The 16,197-nt window shown below is 38.0% G+C and overlaps 1 protein-coding gene across 6 annotated transcripts in view; it reads left to right on the top strand.

Moving 5' to 3' along the window:
- LOC101797052 (protein transport protein Sec24D) overlaps window positions 1-16,197 on the top strand; it is a 57,483-nt gene that overhangs the window by 19,554 nt on the left and 21,732 nt on the right. For all 6 annotated transcript variants that reach the window (XM_038178983.2, XM_038178985.2, XM_072036819.1 and 3 more), the window contains one exon: window positions 661-788. In XM_038178983.2, the coding sequence (XP_038034911.2) occupies window positions 661-788 (128 nt within the window). The remainder of the gene's footprint in view (window positions 1-660; window positions 789-16,197) is intronic.

A 16,197-nucleotide genomic window follows, 5' to 3' on the forward strand; every position in this document is an offset into this window, starting at 1 on the left:
GAAATTCCTCTCAAGAAACTGAGTTTGTTTGCTTAAAAAAAAAAAAAAAAAAAGAACAGAAGAAGGCAGTTTCTGAACTGCCTTGGACTTCCAGTGCACTTGTCTGCCGTGCAGAACACAGTCCCTCATTGAGGGAACTGAGCTAAGTGTGCTACAAGAAATGGGGTAGTGATTGTAGCACACTGTATCTTGCAGGATATATGAGCCTGGTCATGCTACCACTGGTATCCTACCTTCTGAATTAGAGCTAGCTCATTAGCATGGTCTTGGCAGTAAGTATCAGTTTGCTGCATTTTGTTATGTACAATGTTGACATTCTCACTGGGGATTTCATCCATATTATTTCCTTTTAACAGCTCAGATATGGATATTTTCAAATAAATCTCTATTGAGATTCTCATTGCAAATAATTGTGCTTTTTTTTTCTTTATACTTTTAAATCTCTGCATTAAACTTGAACAGCAAGAAAAGGTTTGCCTACAGGGGGAGGCAGTGGGTTGATATATGAGATGGGCGGAAGCTTCCATGGGAGAACAAAAAGCATGCATTTAACTTAGCATATGCTCTTGTTGTTTTGTTGTTGTTTTTCTTGTTTGTGTTTAGGACAGGCGGATTCCTTTTATCAGTCTTTAACTGTGCATGCTTTGTTGGGTGTTCTAGGCCATGCCAGCCCTCGTTATATCCGATGTACTACCTACTGCTTCCCAACATCTTCAGATATGGCCAAACAGACTCACATCCCACTGGCAGCTGTCATCCAGCCTTTTGCTATTGTTCCACAAAATGAGGTGAGGACTAACGGAATATTAGTCCCATGTGGTTTTGTCTCCTAAACGTTAATAACTTTTTCTCTGGTTGGGTGGGGTGGGAGGCTGTCTTATCTATGATTGTGAAAGAGCTGCAGTAGAGAGGTAGCTGCAGAAGGCTATGAGTTGCACTTGGGTCATAATGCAACTTCAAGAGATAAAAATCTTTGAAAAGGTACAAGAGTGGTAACTATGTAAGTTGAGCCAGCAGGTTCCTGGTGTTGCCCCAACTATCTCTGCTTTATGCCATGACTGGCAGCTGCCAGAATTACATAGCTATAGGCAAAGACATTAAAAGAGGATAGCCCTGAACAGTATCAACAGAGACCAAATTCATTTTACTACATGAATAGTTACATTCAAAAAATCTCTTTTTCTATTCTTTACAAAATAAATAAGAAGATTAGGGTATTTTCTACCGGGATGAACTGAGTCATAGAAAGCAGACAAATGTAACTATCCATTTTTGGCAGTTATTTGGAGACACTAACCTAGTCATTTTTTTTCCTCACATTACCATCTATGACAGCCCCTCCTATTCCAAGCATAGCTCTAATTCATGTGCAAAATAATTCTGCAGATTGGCAGTGTCCTATGATCTCAGGGTAGTTGTTACACAGGTACGCAGTTTCCTGGCATCCCCAGTGGGTTGCATCAGTAGTAGGGATAAAACCAGTTTGCAAGTGCAGCTTGTAACTGCGTCATCTGTAGGGCTGTCCTTTCTTGTCCGTAACTTCCTGCCATCTTCATTGTGCAGCTTCTAAATTCTGCAACAAAGGGCTGTAGGCAGCATTTCCTTTTCACATGCAATGCTAATTTACTTTCAGAGCATTGTTTGCTGCAAAAAAAAAGTGGGGATCTCTTGTAAGTTATTGTCCTGGTTGTGATTGTGTATTCAGAAACTCCATCATAAAACATGCACAGAAAAGCCTAATTAAAATTGCACAGATTTTCAGTGTTTTTTTGTTTGTTTTTTTGCAGTCTTTGATTTTCTTTAACTTTGTTTTATTGCTTGTAAATTCTTTTTTTTTTTTTTTTTTTTTTTTGAAAAATAAGTTGGAAAAAAGCAGATATTGTTTATCTGGATGGATAACTTCTGATCCAACGGACTTTTGTAGTTTGAACTAAGATTTTTATTTTACCAGGGAAGATAACTACATGGCTGTGAAATGCCTGCAAATGCTTTGTGCAGCTGGTAATATGATTAGGAACAGCTGAGAAACAGACACATCTCAAGTGAACTGTAAGGACTTTAGCAAACCCACACACTATACAAAATCTATTATGATGCGTGTCTTTCTGCAATAGTAAAGCTGTATTTGAAAAGCCACGGGCTTCCACGATCATTCAAGTGACTGATAGAATTATATTTATGGAATACTCATAAGACTTACTTGACTGGCATTTTGCTCTCATCACTGCTTATAGTTGAATATGAATTTGAAATAGTTCATAGGTATATTTGCATGTTCAGTGGTTTGTTGCCATAGAATGTATGTGACTCTCTTTCTATGCCATTAGTGTATTAGGTCAGTTAGAAACAATAGGAAAAACTTACCGTGCTTCCAGATAATTTGAGTATACAGCATGGTCTTCAGATGTCTTGTTCTTCCTTTCTCCATTCTTGAGTGTGGGTTTTGATTTACTGAGGGCTGTTGTTTGCTCGTTTACTTATTTTCTTTCTAAAACTAACACATTCACCGTTTTGGTGGATGACTTGTAAGCAGTGGTGTTATATGTTGGTACATGTTGGTGGGTTGTGCACTTGGCTTAGAGTCTCCTGCTGGCTTTACATTTTAACCAACAGAGCAATTTGTTGAACTGTTCTTGCCTGTGCAGGCAGTAGGAGGGAATGCCTGAGAGATTCTTCATCTATGGGAAATGAACATGAGGGTGTAGGAAAAGGTAATTGGGGTCCTAGAGGTGCAGGTGTAGTCAAGTCATCACTTTGAGTCAACTGGAATTTGATCTTTGAGGATTTGTTTCCTTTGACACAAGTGGTGGAGGTAAAAGATCCAGGGATCCAGGGATCTTTTTATTAAACTTTTTATTTGGAAGTTCAGTAGTCTTTCTCAGAAATATTCCTTCCAGTCTGGAGGCCCAGCCTGGACAAGAATAATTCAGTGTTTGAGCATATCTGAAAGGTAGATTTAATTTTTTTCAGTCACCATGGGTTCTTTTGATGAAAGTGGAGTGTCTACACATACAGACTGGTGTTCTGTCTCCAAAAGTCATTTGGGAATGCTAGCACACATGTACAAATGGGAATAAGGGAATAAGATTTTGGGAAGGAAAAAAAATAGGGTCTGAGGAAAGAAATAGGAGACAAGAAATACACAAACTTGAACAGGGGCATTTTTGGAAGATGCAGGTATTTTTTGTGCAAAAAATATCCGTATGTCCAGTAAAGAATGGGATACAAGCTAACGCTTGTATCCCATTCTATATATTCTATTCTATATATTATATATATTATATATATATTCTATAATAAGAACACAAAGTAAAATCAACACAGTGCTAGGTAAGGTTGTTAAGTGAAAACAACCCATGCATGCCTTTGAATCAGTGCAGTGTTTCAGGAAAAAAAAATACAGGATTTCTTCCTTAAAAGAGAAGGAACCTTGAAAAATTACAGAAATGTAATGCAATGAGAAGGCAAATGTGGCTTTATATACTGCTAAAAAAGCCCCATGCAATTGAGGCTCTGTGGAGTGGTGGTGTGTCTGAGAAGTTCCATAATACCTAGAAATTCGGAAATTCTGAGTAGAGAGGACACAAGACCAACATAAGTGAATACAAAGAAAGGCATAAAAATATACCAGTAGGCTGCAATATCAGTCCTCAGATCAAGGGAGGAAAGCTGAATTCCTCAACAATTGACAGTTGAGAGTAAGGAAAGATCCAGTACAGCTAAGATGCCAGATTGCAGGTGCTCACCTGTAACCTGGTGCAACTGCACCATGAGAACATTCTCATTTATGGCAGCCATTTATGGAAAACTTAAATACATGTCATACTGATCTTGCTGAAGAAAAGCTCAAGAAGGTGGGTTTGTGTCAGTGGTGGTAAATCACAAGTGAGAGCTAATTTAAGACACAAGTAGAGACTGTTCAGCAGAGATCACTGACTGCTTGTGTTTGATGTCCTAAGAACAGCCAGGTTAGTAACACTTAGCACATGGACACTGAGCTTCAGAAGAGCAGAGAAAGTGAAAATGAGGTTATTCAGAAATTCATTAGAGTTGAAAGAGAGGCAGCCCCTATGGAGGGCACACAGTCTCATGATTACAAATGACAAAAAGCCTTCCACAGCCAATCTAGAAAACCGTGGACTAGTGAACCTTACATGTATGCTATATATCATTAGAACCTAAGGTCGTTTAAACATTTGTACCTCCTCACCCCTGTCCAGCGTCTTAACAGCTCTAGGTGTTTCTGAATCTTTATCTATACCAAGTCTTCATTTTTTATTTCTCAAAAATAACAGTTTATTTTCACTCCCCTGATTTGGATGATCCATGAAAAGTATTTGTTTGTTAAAGGTTTTGACAATACAGCATCATTGTTTGACAGAACTTATTTTTAGTCCACCAGTGCTTTAGTAACAGTCTATAAAAATAAACCAGCTCTCACAGTTATCATCGTGGACAAAGCTCTATGTAAATTTGTTTTGGAGATGCACCAGTGTTCCCAGAGCCTGAATAAACTGTGTGATCTTGGTTTAACATTTAATACTGCCTTCTTAAAAAGTTAGTTGAAAAAGTATTTCAAGTTTTAAAATCAAATATAAACAACTCCAAAAAAATATAGTTTTAAATATTAAAATATCTAGAGTAACTTTCTTTTTGGTTCTGTAGTAGTTTTGAGTTGTCACTCTCTACAGTGTTATTACTTATTTCTTTGTTATTTCTTCATAGAAATAGTCAGTGGTGGGAAATTATTACTTCATGTTTCTACTCAGTAGATTAACAAGTTAAAAAGATAAAACTGGAATGGAATTGCTTCTCAGGAATTCTGGTGTTCATGAGCTGAAAGCCATTTAACATTTTCAGAAAAATACCGAGATATGGTGGTACCCAGTGCAGCTGAGCTGCTTGGAAAGCCATGTTTTTTTACAGGAATGATAGTGCATTTCCTAGGTAGAGCTGTGCAAGTACTGTAAGGTTAGCAAAAACTACAAACTGAGTGAGGTGAGTAACTAGCAGGTGATGCAATGTTACAAAATCTCTCTTCTGTTTCAAGAACAAAGTAATAGTGTGAATTTTCATTTAGACCCCAAGATTGTTCAGTGGGTTTAAAACAAGTCATTCAAATGTTGAATAAATTTGAAGAGTTCAGGGAAATCCCTACGCTCTTGTGATCAACTGTGGGATTGATGGGGACTCAGATTCAGTGGCCAGTAAGAATGGCAAGCAGGCCATACCTGTAGTTTGAAACACATTTTTATATAGGCACATGTATTTATTAATAGTTCTGTGCTTGTGCAGAGCTTTGGTTTGCGGGGACTGAGGAACACGTAGATTGTAGGCAGTGCAAAACGACTTAATGGAAATACCTTACTGATTCTTCCTTTCCATTAGGGATGTGTTAAAAAGCACAGATTGCAGAACAGAAGTGCTCACTGATAGCATCTACCCACCGTAAAAAGCCATCACTTTTTTACTTTACCCTTTGATTTGTAGTTAGTTACTTGCAGGAGGATGTTCCCCAATACTGTGTGAAAGACTAACTAATTTTAAGGACTTTGAGGGATTCTATCAAAAGACTTTTAAAAAGCAAAGTACACTATATCAACTAGGTCATGCTTGTCTGCATACTAGCTGACTCTTGACGGAACTCAATAGATTGTGTCATGACATCCCTCTGCAAGAGCCACATCAGCTCTCTGTCTCTTTGTCCTGTTTATTGGCATGTCTTTTTATGTTCTCCTCCGCTGTAATATCTACCAATTTGCTTTCTGTGGAAGTAAGACTTGCTGGCCTTTAGTTCTAGGATTGCCCGGAAGTTCTTTGTAAAATTTCTTTTTATATTGGTGTCATCTTTACTTTTGGGCGCTGAAGCTCATGTAAGCAATTGTTTTTATGCAGTTCAGCAACTTTGCACTGTCAGTCTTTTTAGATAGGACTTCCATGATTAGGCAGTAAAATTGTCCTTACTACTAGAAAGACTTTTTAAATAGCAAAAGATGATAGTAAAAAAAAAACACAAAAAACAAACAAACAAAAAACACCTTTCTGAATGAAAGGTTCTGAAAGAGCTGGGCGTTTGTTTTGAAATATCTAATCGTTTTCAGTGTTGGCTTGTAAATTTGTAATCCTTATATGGGACTTGACGTAACTGAGATTCCACTTCGTATTCACCACTAGTGGAAACGAAATGTAAGGGCTTATTGAATGTTTCATGACCTTTTTCCTTTGTGTAAACTACATATGACTCTTTATATTGAAATTATTCAAAACTGTTGTGTTTGTAGACAATACTGAACTTCTCCTCTCCATTGTGGGCAACAAAGCCTTCCTCCTCTCAAATGAGTACTCCACAGCAGAAAGAGCAGCTGTTGACCAGTGACGAGATCATGTTTTGCATCTCCAAATAGTACCAAGGGTATATTGCATTGCATGCTGTGCAGTTCTCTGGATTGTCAAAGATCCAGCAGTGTCTGAGTTCTGTTGATGTGTTTTGGGTATACTTTCAAAGTAATCTGTGCCTGTTGTCATGTTCTTGTAAAACATGATGAGTGTGAGATGGAACTTAATAGTTAGGATGCATTCTGACTATGTTGAAAGGCTTCTTCGCTCTCCAGGAATGGGGAGCTATTGAGCAGTCTGTACAGCAGAGTTTATTGCCTCTGTTTAAACTTCCAGAGACGGAAGTCAGTGGACCAGAAAGAAAGCACATGCACCAGTACTGCCTTGTACATTACAGCTAGGCCAGTTAGCTCAGAGATAGAGCCATGCTACAGGACATTCCGCCATGTTCTTAGGACTGCCTTGGTATTTTTACAACTAATCTGTTGTTGAGCTATTTGGAACAGTCAATCCATGTAGAAACTGTCCAGATAGCATAAGCTTGTATTCTCAACTCTTCACTGTCTCTCTGCTCTGTTAAATGTGAGCCTAAACATTACTATTTCCTCCATTTTTCAGATGTTAAAACGTGTTCCAAAGCATCCCTTTAACACCTTCATTTGAGAGGGAACTGTGAAACTCTGGTCTTGTGGTCCTGAGTCTGCTTGGAATCTGGAAAAGAGTTGTTGAACCTTGTTGCTCTTTCAGTGCTTTTTTTTTTTCTTCCCCTCCTACTGACTAGTTCTAGGTTAATGTTTTTTTTTTTTTTTTTTTTGTATAGTGCTCTGGGGTGCCTGACTATCCCATGCATGGTATAGAGAGTCCAGAACTTAACGTACATCTCCAGGTGCCTTACCCTGAAAGCTTTATATCACTTGGGAGGCCAATGCCTGTGAGCTAGATTTTGCAGTGCCTAATTTAGAGATGCATAAATCCTGCGTTAGATAAGGCTTGCTTTATGGAGTATGTCTGGCACTAGTCTGCATTTGGTAGTAAAGCATTTGGAATTGGATTGCTTCCCTAGACTTCATCTTCTAGGAGAAAGTTTTTGATAGCCTATTGGGCTGTAACTACACAGTGTAATAAGAATGTAGAACCAAAGTTAGCAAAGATTTTGGCAGCATAGCATTTCCTAATTTGAGTAAATTTCCTTATTTTTTCCCATTTTTGTTTCTAGTGTAACCTTTTAAAATACTCTTCATACTTCTTTATTGTGTTGTTCCATGCATCATTGTTGTTACAGTAAGGACTTAATTCTGAAAGAGATGGGGACAGTGACTTGGAAAATTGACATTCATATATACCTTTTTCATATTCTAACCAGAATTCCTGATTAATTTGTGCAGTCTTGAAAGGTTAGACTGGGAAAAGTGCATTTCTAAAGATTTAGGTTATGGCGATGTAATTAGTTTCTCATAAGTTGGAAACTGTCTGTTCTTCAGAATGGTCATGGCAGAAGAAAAGCCTGACTAAGCACCAGTAAATATCGAGGGGAAAGAGGGAATTAAAAAATAATAATAGCCACTTAATAGTTTCACCAACAAAAATTATACTCATGTAAAAAAAAAAAACAAAGATTGGCTGTTGCTAGATACATCTGTAACTCAAAATAACTCCTCGAATGCCACTTGACATTCTGTGGGTGCATTTTCTTCTGTTTTCCTCTTAGGCTGCATGTTGCTCTTCTGAAATTGTGTTTGTCTCCTCTTACTCACTGGCCAAAGTTGACCATAGCAACAGCAGTAAATCCAACATTGTAAGACTGTGGGAGCTCTAACATTGAGTCTGCAGGGATGGTACTCAGTTACCTTGGAAAACTTCAGAGTCGGCACTCCCTGGTATTTAGTTAGTTCAGGATGAAAAGCTTTATTTTGCTTTTTAAACTGAAGCTATTCTTACATGTTCAGTTTATACATATTTTTATTTATTTGTTCAGTAGTGCAGAATCATACTCTGAATGGAACAATGTATGTAATTCGAAAGGGGTAGGATATTTGTATTAAATTGAATAGGAAGCTGATGTTGTTTGATTGTATTTATTTTTATTATTTTAATGTTTAGATTTATTCTTGGTATCAAACAGTTATTTGGATGTATGGACATGCTGCATCTCAAGTGAAGTTCAGCAGCATGAGGCTATATCTGGGGCCTAATCATAATAGCAGGCTCTAATGCTGTCCTGTAGGAAAATAGGGGAGACTAAGCCTTCTACGTATGTCCCTTTATTCTGTGAGAAGGGATCCTTCTCTGCCTATAGGACAGGAAATATATGTGAAGGAGGGGCTGCTTTTTTGTGTGTGTGTGTTTAACAGAATGAGGTAATCCGTGCTTGTTAAATAGATGCAAAGATGATCTCCTCAGCCCTAGAGTACAGGAGCAATAGTAGAGGTTTTGGTACTTCTGAGGACTGCTCAGCTCATAGCTCTTTGCACAGCCCTTACTTGTGATGTGCAGCAGCAGGTTAATCTTTAAATAAAAGAGAGGAGTGTAGCTGCATACACTCTTACTGTTGGGAGATCCTGGAGACTGTCTGAAACATCCAGCTATCATAGCAGTGAAAGTATCCATGGAAGGGAGACTCAGAATATAAGTATTCCTACCTGATGTTGTATTTTTAAAATAACAGCTAGTTTTGCTACTGACCTTCAAATCTAAGCTTCTGTATCATGGAAAGGACTTAAAAAGGATACTAAACTCACCCCAAATATCTTTGCTTCAGAGGTTAAGATATCCTGGGTTGCTTTTTGTTCACATAATAACAATTCTCCTTATTCTAAGTATTGCTCTAATAGAGGCAAGTGACCAGCTAGAGTTGGCTTGATTATAGGATGACACTTCAGGTATTCTCACTTCTTTCTGATTTCGGTGGAAGTAAATTAACTAGCCCTAGAGGCATGTTTACTACGTAACCTGCTGGCCTTCTTGAACAATGTTATGCAGAACTATTTTATACACCTTGAATTAAAACACTTGTAAGCTTGGCTTAAAAAGTCACAGCAATACCCTCTAACAAAACAAACAAACAAAAAAAAACAAACAACAACAAACAGCTCCAGGTTTTTGAGAAGGAAAGAAACCCTCCATTCAACAGACCTTTCATTCTGTAAATCTTAAATCAGTAAGATACTTTTCTCTCGAATGCTGACAAAAATTATATGTACACATTGTATACCTGCCTCCGTGTGCATGTCTGTCTGTACAAAATAACAGAAGAACCCCATCTGTTTTGCCGCTGAAGTTGACAGTAAGCCACAATGATCCTGAAATCCATTTAGGTTTTGGTTTTGTTCTTTCTGCAAAGGTCTGAATACCACTGGCAATGCTGTCCTGTGGCAGAACTTCATCCAGAATTGTTTAAGAGATTACAACACTATACTGAGATTTATTTACAAACTTAAATATTTGTTCCCTAAACCTAGAGCTGCGTGTTCCTTGAGCTCTGTTTGGTGTTGCCTGATTGGCTATCCTGAGGATATTCTAGAGCATGTTAGAAACAGTCACAGCTGTGTTTGTGAAAAGTGGTCATTGGCCACTCGAAAACAGAATTGATCTGCCAGTTTATCCATTATGCTTGCAGGTAATAGGTTGTGCCTGTGTTTTAAACTGTGGTGTTGTATTTATCCTGTACTTAGCAATCCTGAAAACTTCTGTGTGTGTAAACTCACACTGATGTGACCATACAAAACATATAGAGACCAGACCTCTCAAGAAGTCAGTAGTAATAGTATTTGGAGCCCAAATTCTGCTGTTTTGAAGATACTTTAGTGCTTTCCTGCAGAGTTTTAATTCACAGAATTTCTAGGTTGGAAGAGACCTCCAGAGCATCGAGTCCAACCTCTGACCTAACACTAACAGTCCCCACTAAACCATATCCCTAAGCTCTTCATCTAAACGTCTTTTAAAGACTTCCAGGGATGGTGACTCCACCACCTCCCTGGGCAGCCTGTTCCAATGCCTAACAACCCTTTCGGTAAAGAAGTTTTTCCTATCATCTAACCTAAAACTCCCCTGGTGCAACTTAAGCCCATTCCCCCTCGTCCTGTCACCAGGCACGTGGGAGAACAGGCCAACCCCCACCTCACTACAGCCTCCTTTAAGGTTATCTGTAGAGAGCAATAAGGTCACCCCTGAGCCTCCTTTTCTCCAGGCTGAACAAGCCCAGCTCCCTCAGCCACTCCACGTAGGACTTGTTCTCCAGGCCCCTCACCAGCTTCGTCGCCCTTCTCTGGACCCGCTCAAGCACCTCCATGTCCTTCTTGTAGCGAGGGGCCCAAAACTGAACACAGTACTCGAGGTGCGGCCTCACCAGAGCCGAGTACAGGGGGACGATCACCTCCCTAGCCCTGCTGGTCACAGTGTTTCTGATACAAGCCAGGATGCTGCTGGCCTTCTTGGCCACCTGAGCACACTGCTGGCTCATATTCAGCCGACTATCAACCAACACTCCCAGGTTCTTCTCTGCCAGGCAGCTCTCCAACCACTCATCTCCCAGCCTGTAGCTCTGCTTGGGGTTATTGCATCCCAGGTGGAGGACCCGGCACTTGGCTTTGTTGAACTTCATGCAGTTGACCTCAGCCCATCGGTGCAGCCTATCCAGATCCTCCTGCAGAGCTTTCCTACCCTCGAGCAGATCGACACATGCTCATAGCTTGGTGTCATCTGCAAACTTACTGAGGGTGCACTCAATGCCCTCGTCCAGATCATTGATGAAGATATTAAAGAGATCTGGAAAAACAAAAACAAAAAACAAAATGCTTTGCTAATTCCATTTGCTTCTCTAAAATATGTCACTATCTTTTATTTCATTTTGTGCTGAATGAATGTCAAGCCAGACATCTTAAATTAGAATGCCTTCTCATGGAAAATCAAACTCCTGATTTTATTGTGAAACTTCTGTGATCAATAAAGCTAGATAAACTCTTCTTGTAACTATTAACATTTCTGTAGAAAAGGTACCTTAAACTTTTCTTATTTTTTCTATGGTTTTACAACTAATGTGACAATGACAAAATAAAATCTCATACAAGGACTGTAGTGCTGGAGCATCTGTGATATTGATGCGTTGGAAATGGAGCTGTGGATTAGTCCAGGCATGAACCAGTATCATTTCATCTGATCTAACATGTGTGTGTCACCCTCAGCAGCCCCAAGAGGGGGCTAAGCTGCCCTAGGGTAGCTTTGTATTCTACTCCTTCCATTCTCGCTTTGTGTGCATGCCTCTGCACCCACTTGCGCTTCTGCTGATGAGTATGGGTATATCTCTCTAGATTGAGAGACCTCCTGCTTGAGATCTGATTCTATGAAGTGTTAACATTTTTAAAGTCTGTTGTTCAGCACAGTTTCTTGATTATCCAATTTCACACTCCTGCTTATATCATCAGTTAATCCTGGCTGCTGACCTTCACTTGAGATGCAGCATGTCCGTACATCCAAATAACAGTCACTACTTCAAAGCTGAGACAAAGCTGAGAAGTGCTGGAGAGAGCTGACTTGTTAACAGTTGGTATTCCCAACCTGGCATCATGACCAGAAAAAATTGTGTTTCTATTAAGCCTGGATATTAAACTTTTTTTTTCACCTTCTTCTGCCACCTCTATGATATGGAAGTTCTAAAGAAGTAAGCTACCTACTCCTGGGGTTTCTTGGTGTCAAAATTTTATCAGTATTTCTTGTTTTCCCCATCCTCAAACTTCTTTAAATCCTCCTAATTTTGGTGAGAGCAGCCTACGTTTGCACTCTTCATGTTGCTAGCTCTATTCAGTAAGTTGCAACGTTCCCCTTAAAAAGGGAATGCTGACTGAATAATTTTTTTGTGGATAGTCTGACTTATGATTCACTGTTATCAATGACCAGCTTTCTGTTGATTTTGCAGTTGAACAGGCAATTTGTCATATATAGTGTACAGCGTAACATTGCATAGAGCAGCTCTCTGTATAAGCTGGTAAAGTTATCCAAAAGTATATGGAGAAACTGGTGGCAAATTACTCATCTTGCAGGGAAGAGGGGGAAGGGATTGTGATGGAGATACTGATGTAATTGAAAATTGCACTCCTGGTACGAGTTTTCGTGTTCCTCTTGGATGTAGTCAGATTTGCAAGTTGTGTGGGTCTCATTTCAATACACATTCCTGTCATTTTAGTGCTGGGGTGTTAAATGCATTCGAATGATGATGGAGTCAAACTCTGGGCAAAAATATTGCTCCTAATGCAGATTCATCAGGTGCTAATAGGGTGTATGTTGTGGGGGGCTAGGAGTCCACGTTGGCTGTGAGGCAAAGGTGTTTTGCCTTACATTGCATGTGGAGATTCAACTTGCAGTACAGCTACAAAAGGTTTTCTTGTAGCCCAGTCTATGTGCATGAGTCTGGCAATGAAAACTGATGATGTGCATTTTTCAGTTTGTTGTGTGATAAATAGCTAGTTCTCTTCACCATTTGCATATGCTTCTTTTTCATTCTCCAGACTGATTTTCTCTTCAGAATGCTTTTTCAGAGATGTGCCGTGATGAACTTGAGCTTCACTGCAGTCCTTTTTCCTACATTTATAATTTCCGGCTGTGGCCCTGATCCTGCAATATGAATACAGTGATACTCTGCAGGCATCACAGGGAACCCTCAGGAGTGGATCAGGTCTCCATTTTTATAGCAAGCAATAGTAATTCAGCTCTCTGAGACTTTTAAAGCACAAGTTATAGTCCGTCTGGAAATTTTTATGGATGTATTTCATCTTGGAGCGGTGCCACCAATGCCTCCTCTCTGGAGTCAGAACTGTATTACAGAGCAATATTCTGGCTGAAATATTTCCAAAATACCTCTTGCTATCCCAACTATATTTGGACTAATAGTGAAATAAGTTATAGTTTATCAGATTAGCTTTTAGGGCTTGCACTGTAGCGGGGCCCTGAGGCTTCAGAGAAGGGAAAGTTTATGCAGGTCTTCCACAGCATTTCCTATCTCTTCTGCCCAATACACTTTAACATAAAGCCCTCCCAGTGCAGCTGATTCTTTCTGCCTCTCCAGTCCTTCAGCTTACATAAAAGGAATCTATTTTACGAGGTCAGATTTATGCTACTGAGTAGTAGCTTTAGTCATTGGTTTTGATAAATATTTACAATTTGATAGTGCTGGCAAACTGACAATCGATGCCTACATGTCCAGTTTTGTGAGGGCTGTCTCTGTTCTCAGTCAGGTGATCCAAATGGGTAAACTGGGGAAAGGATTTTGAGGAGATAAAGGAGTAGGAGAGGTGCAAGAACAAAACACACAAATACAGCAAATGTTCAAATAGTTATTGTAGATACCTAAATTGATTCATTTATTATTTGTAGAAAATTACAGGAGAAGAGAAGGAAAATGCTGACAGTTTATAGTTGGAGAAGCAAAAGAAAAAGGAGTACTGCATTGATTTAAAAAAAAAAAAAAATCTGAGATTTTTTTTTAATTTTAATCCCCTCCTTCCCTGAAAGTTTGCCACTGACTTCCATGGGACTGTAAACAGATCTCTTTATCTTCTGTTGTACAGTGACATCTACAGAGAGTGAAGTACAGGTGTGGAGCGTAGAAAGCAGGGCTTTCCCATTTGGCACCATTTCTTTTGGACTATGGATGGCAACAGTTTTTGTTTTATGTATTACTAAATAGACTTTTTAAGTAGACTTTTTACTCTTTTAAAATGCTTTTTAAATGCTTGTATATTATTTATCTTTGTAAATTCTTGTAAGATCTAGGTATTAAAAAGAAAAAATGTTTTTTGGACTCCAATGGAAATTATTTTGACAGCTGGAAATGTAATAGCAGTTTTCACAACCAAACAGAAATGAGTTTGTTGTAACAACTGTATTGTGAAGAAGTGGGTTTGGATTATTTCAGTCTGAGTCTTTATTCAGAAATTACCATATAAATTACCATATAAATTGCTTTATTATTAGATATATTCATTAGTGTTGTACTGGATTTAATTATTTTAAGGAAATACTGAATGGTAAATGAACATTTCATGTTAAGAAATCAAAAAACAGGCCTTTTTTTCAAGATTTTTCTGTTACACAAAATCTATTGCATGCATTTCTTGGTTAGGCTTAACTTTATTGATTTGGGGTTTTTTGTTTTGTTTTAAAGTTTTTGCAAGTTTATTAGAAACTAAAAATAGCCTGCCTCTGCAGTATGATTTCATTGTTATTTTATGTTTTATTTCTCTACATAAGACTGGAATAACATTTTTGTAAAACATGACAGCACATTTTAACTTCATGCACTACCCATAGTCTCAGCGACTTCAAGAAGACCATTTGATGCAGAAAGTTACATAAGATACATGCAGATCTTAGTAACGCTTAAGCTACTAGGGCTTTAAAACCACATTACAAAACGACTTTATAATAAGTAAATTTTTTAATGAAGCTAGAGGGAGATGAAAGATAAACACTTCCACTCCAGAAATAGAAAGACAAGGAAAAAAATACTATTTTTACTTCTGCTGTCATTAAAAAGGTAATTTATTAAGTATAAGAATGTTGATACCTAGGCTCTGAACTTTATGGCGTTTATATTTATGATTTTTCTTATTTATGCTTTATAGGTAAAGATCTTAATTTTAATAAGGTATTTCAAAATATGATCATTTGAGAGTAATTTTTCTTTGCTCTTGAATAACATTAAATGTATTAGAATAGGGTTTAAAATCACCAAGAATGTATATAAATGCATTGGGTGTTGTGTAAGGTGTCTTTTTTCCCTACCTGTTCAGATACTATATTATTAATGGCAAGCCAGATCCAGGCCTCATTAAATTAATACAGCAGAATGATAATCAGAAAATTGTCAAGTAATGAACAAAACCCAGAAGTTCTAAAACTTTAAGTTATTGTGGGTAGTGATTGGGTTTTATAGCCAAGGCTCTTGTGTCTGAAAAATGACCCTGATCGTTTTCCAGCTGACATTGTGTTAATTTGTGTTAAACTCAATTTTTGTAGAAGAAAGAACATGAAGCAATGTGTTATCTCAGTGAAGCGGGACAGATCACTTAAAACCTATATAGTAAAATCTACTTGTTTCTACAAAGATCTTGGCAAAAAGCATCAAATCCTTTGGAGAAATAAATAAGTAAAATAATTGTCTCTGTAAAATATAAACAAACAATAAAATACATGTAAGCAGTGAATGCTAGAAAGACATGTATGATTCTCTAGGTATACAAAGACTCTTATTCTCCAATAAAAGATAAAAATGTATAATAGATTAAATGTGTCCATTCTATAAGAGACAGTAATTTTAAATAAGTGAATATGCTAGTGGAAAAGTTTTAGCATTCAAGAGTTGTCAACATTCTTCCTCTTGTGGAGATCTATCATGGGACCCAACTCTGGATTTATTTTCTTACTTTTACAGTCAGAGATTTTTAGTTAGGGTTGAAGGGAGTAAGAAAAAAAAAAAAGAAAAACCACATTTGTTTGTGCTCTATAGAGTTTCACAAATAATTGAACAAACTTCCATTTGTGCAGTGGTTTCAAGTATGACTTTTCTAACATAAATTACAATTACAGGAATCTTTCAGTTGCTGCACAGTTATTACTGCAAGAGGCATCTGGAAAATGTCTTCCATGAACTGTGTTTTTTGGCAGAGGCTATAAGCAAGCATGGTCAGTGTAATTAAGCTGACAAGTGTTTGTTATACTGTATTTGTTTACTGTATATTCTTTCCTTCAGTAAGTATTAGTATTTCTTCTAAATCTTCTACTCTAGCTGGTGACCCTGGCAGCATTAAACCTTACTATAGCATGTAACACAGCAGCATTAGAGGGAAGGGCACTTAACTGAAAATATTA

This window comes from Anas platyrhynchos, chromosome 4 (assembly GCF_047663525.1).
Source record: "Anas platyrhynchos isolate ZD024472 breed Pekin duck chromosome 4, IASCAAS_PekinDuck_T2T, whole genome shotgun sequence".
NCBI lineage: Eukaryota > Metazoa > Chordata > Aves > Anseriformes > Anatidae > Anas > Anas platyrhynchos.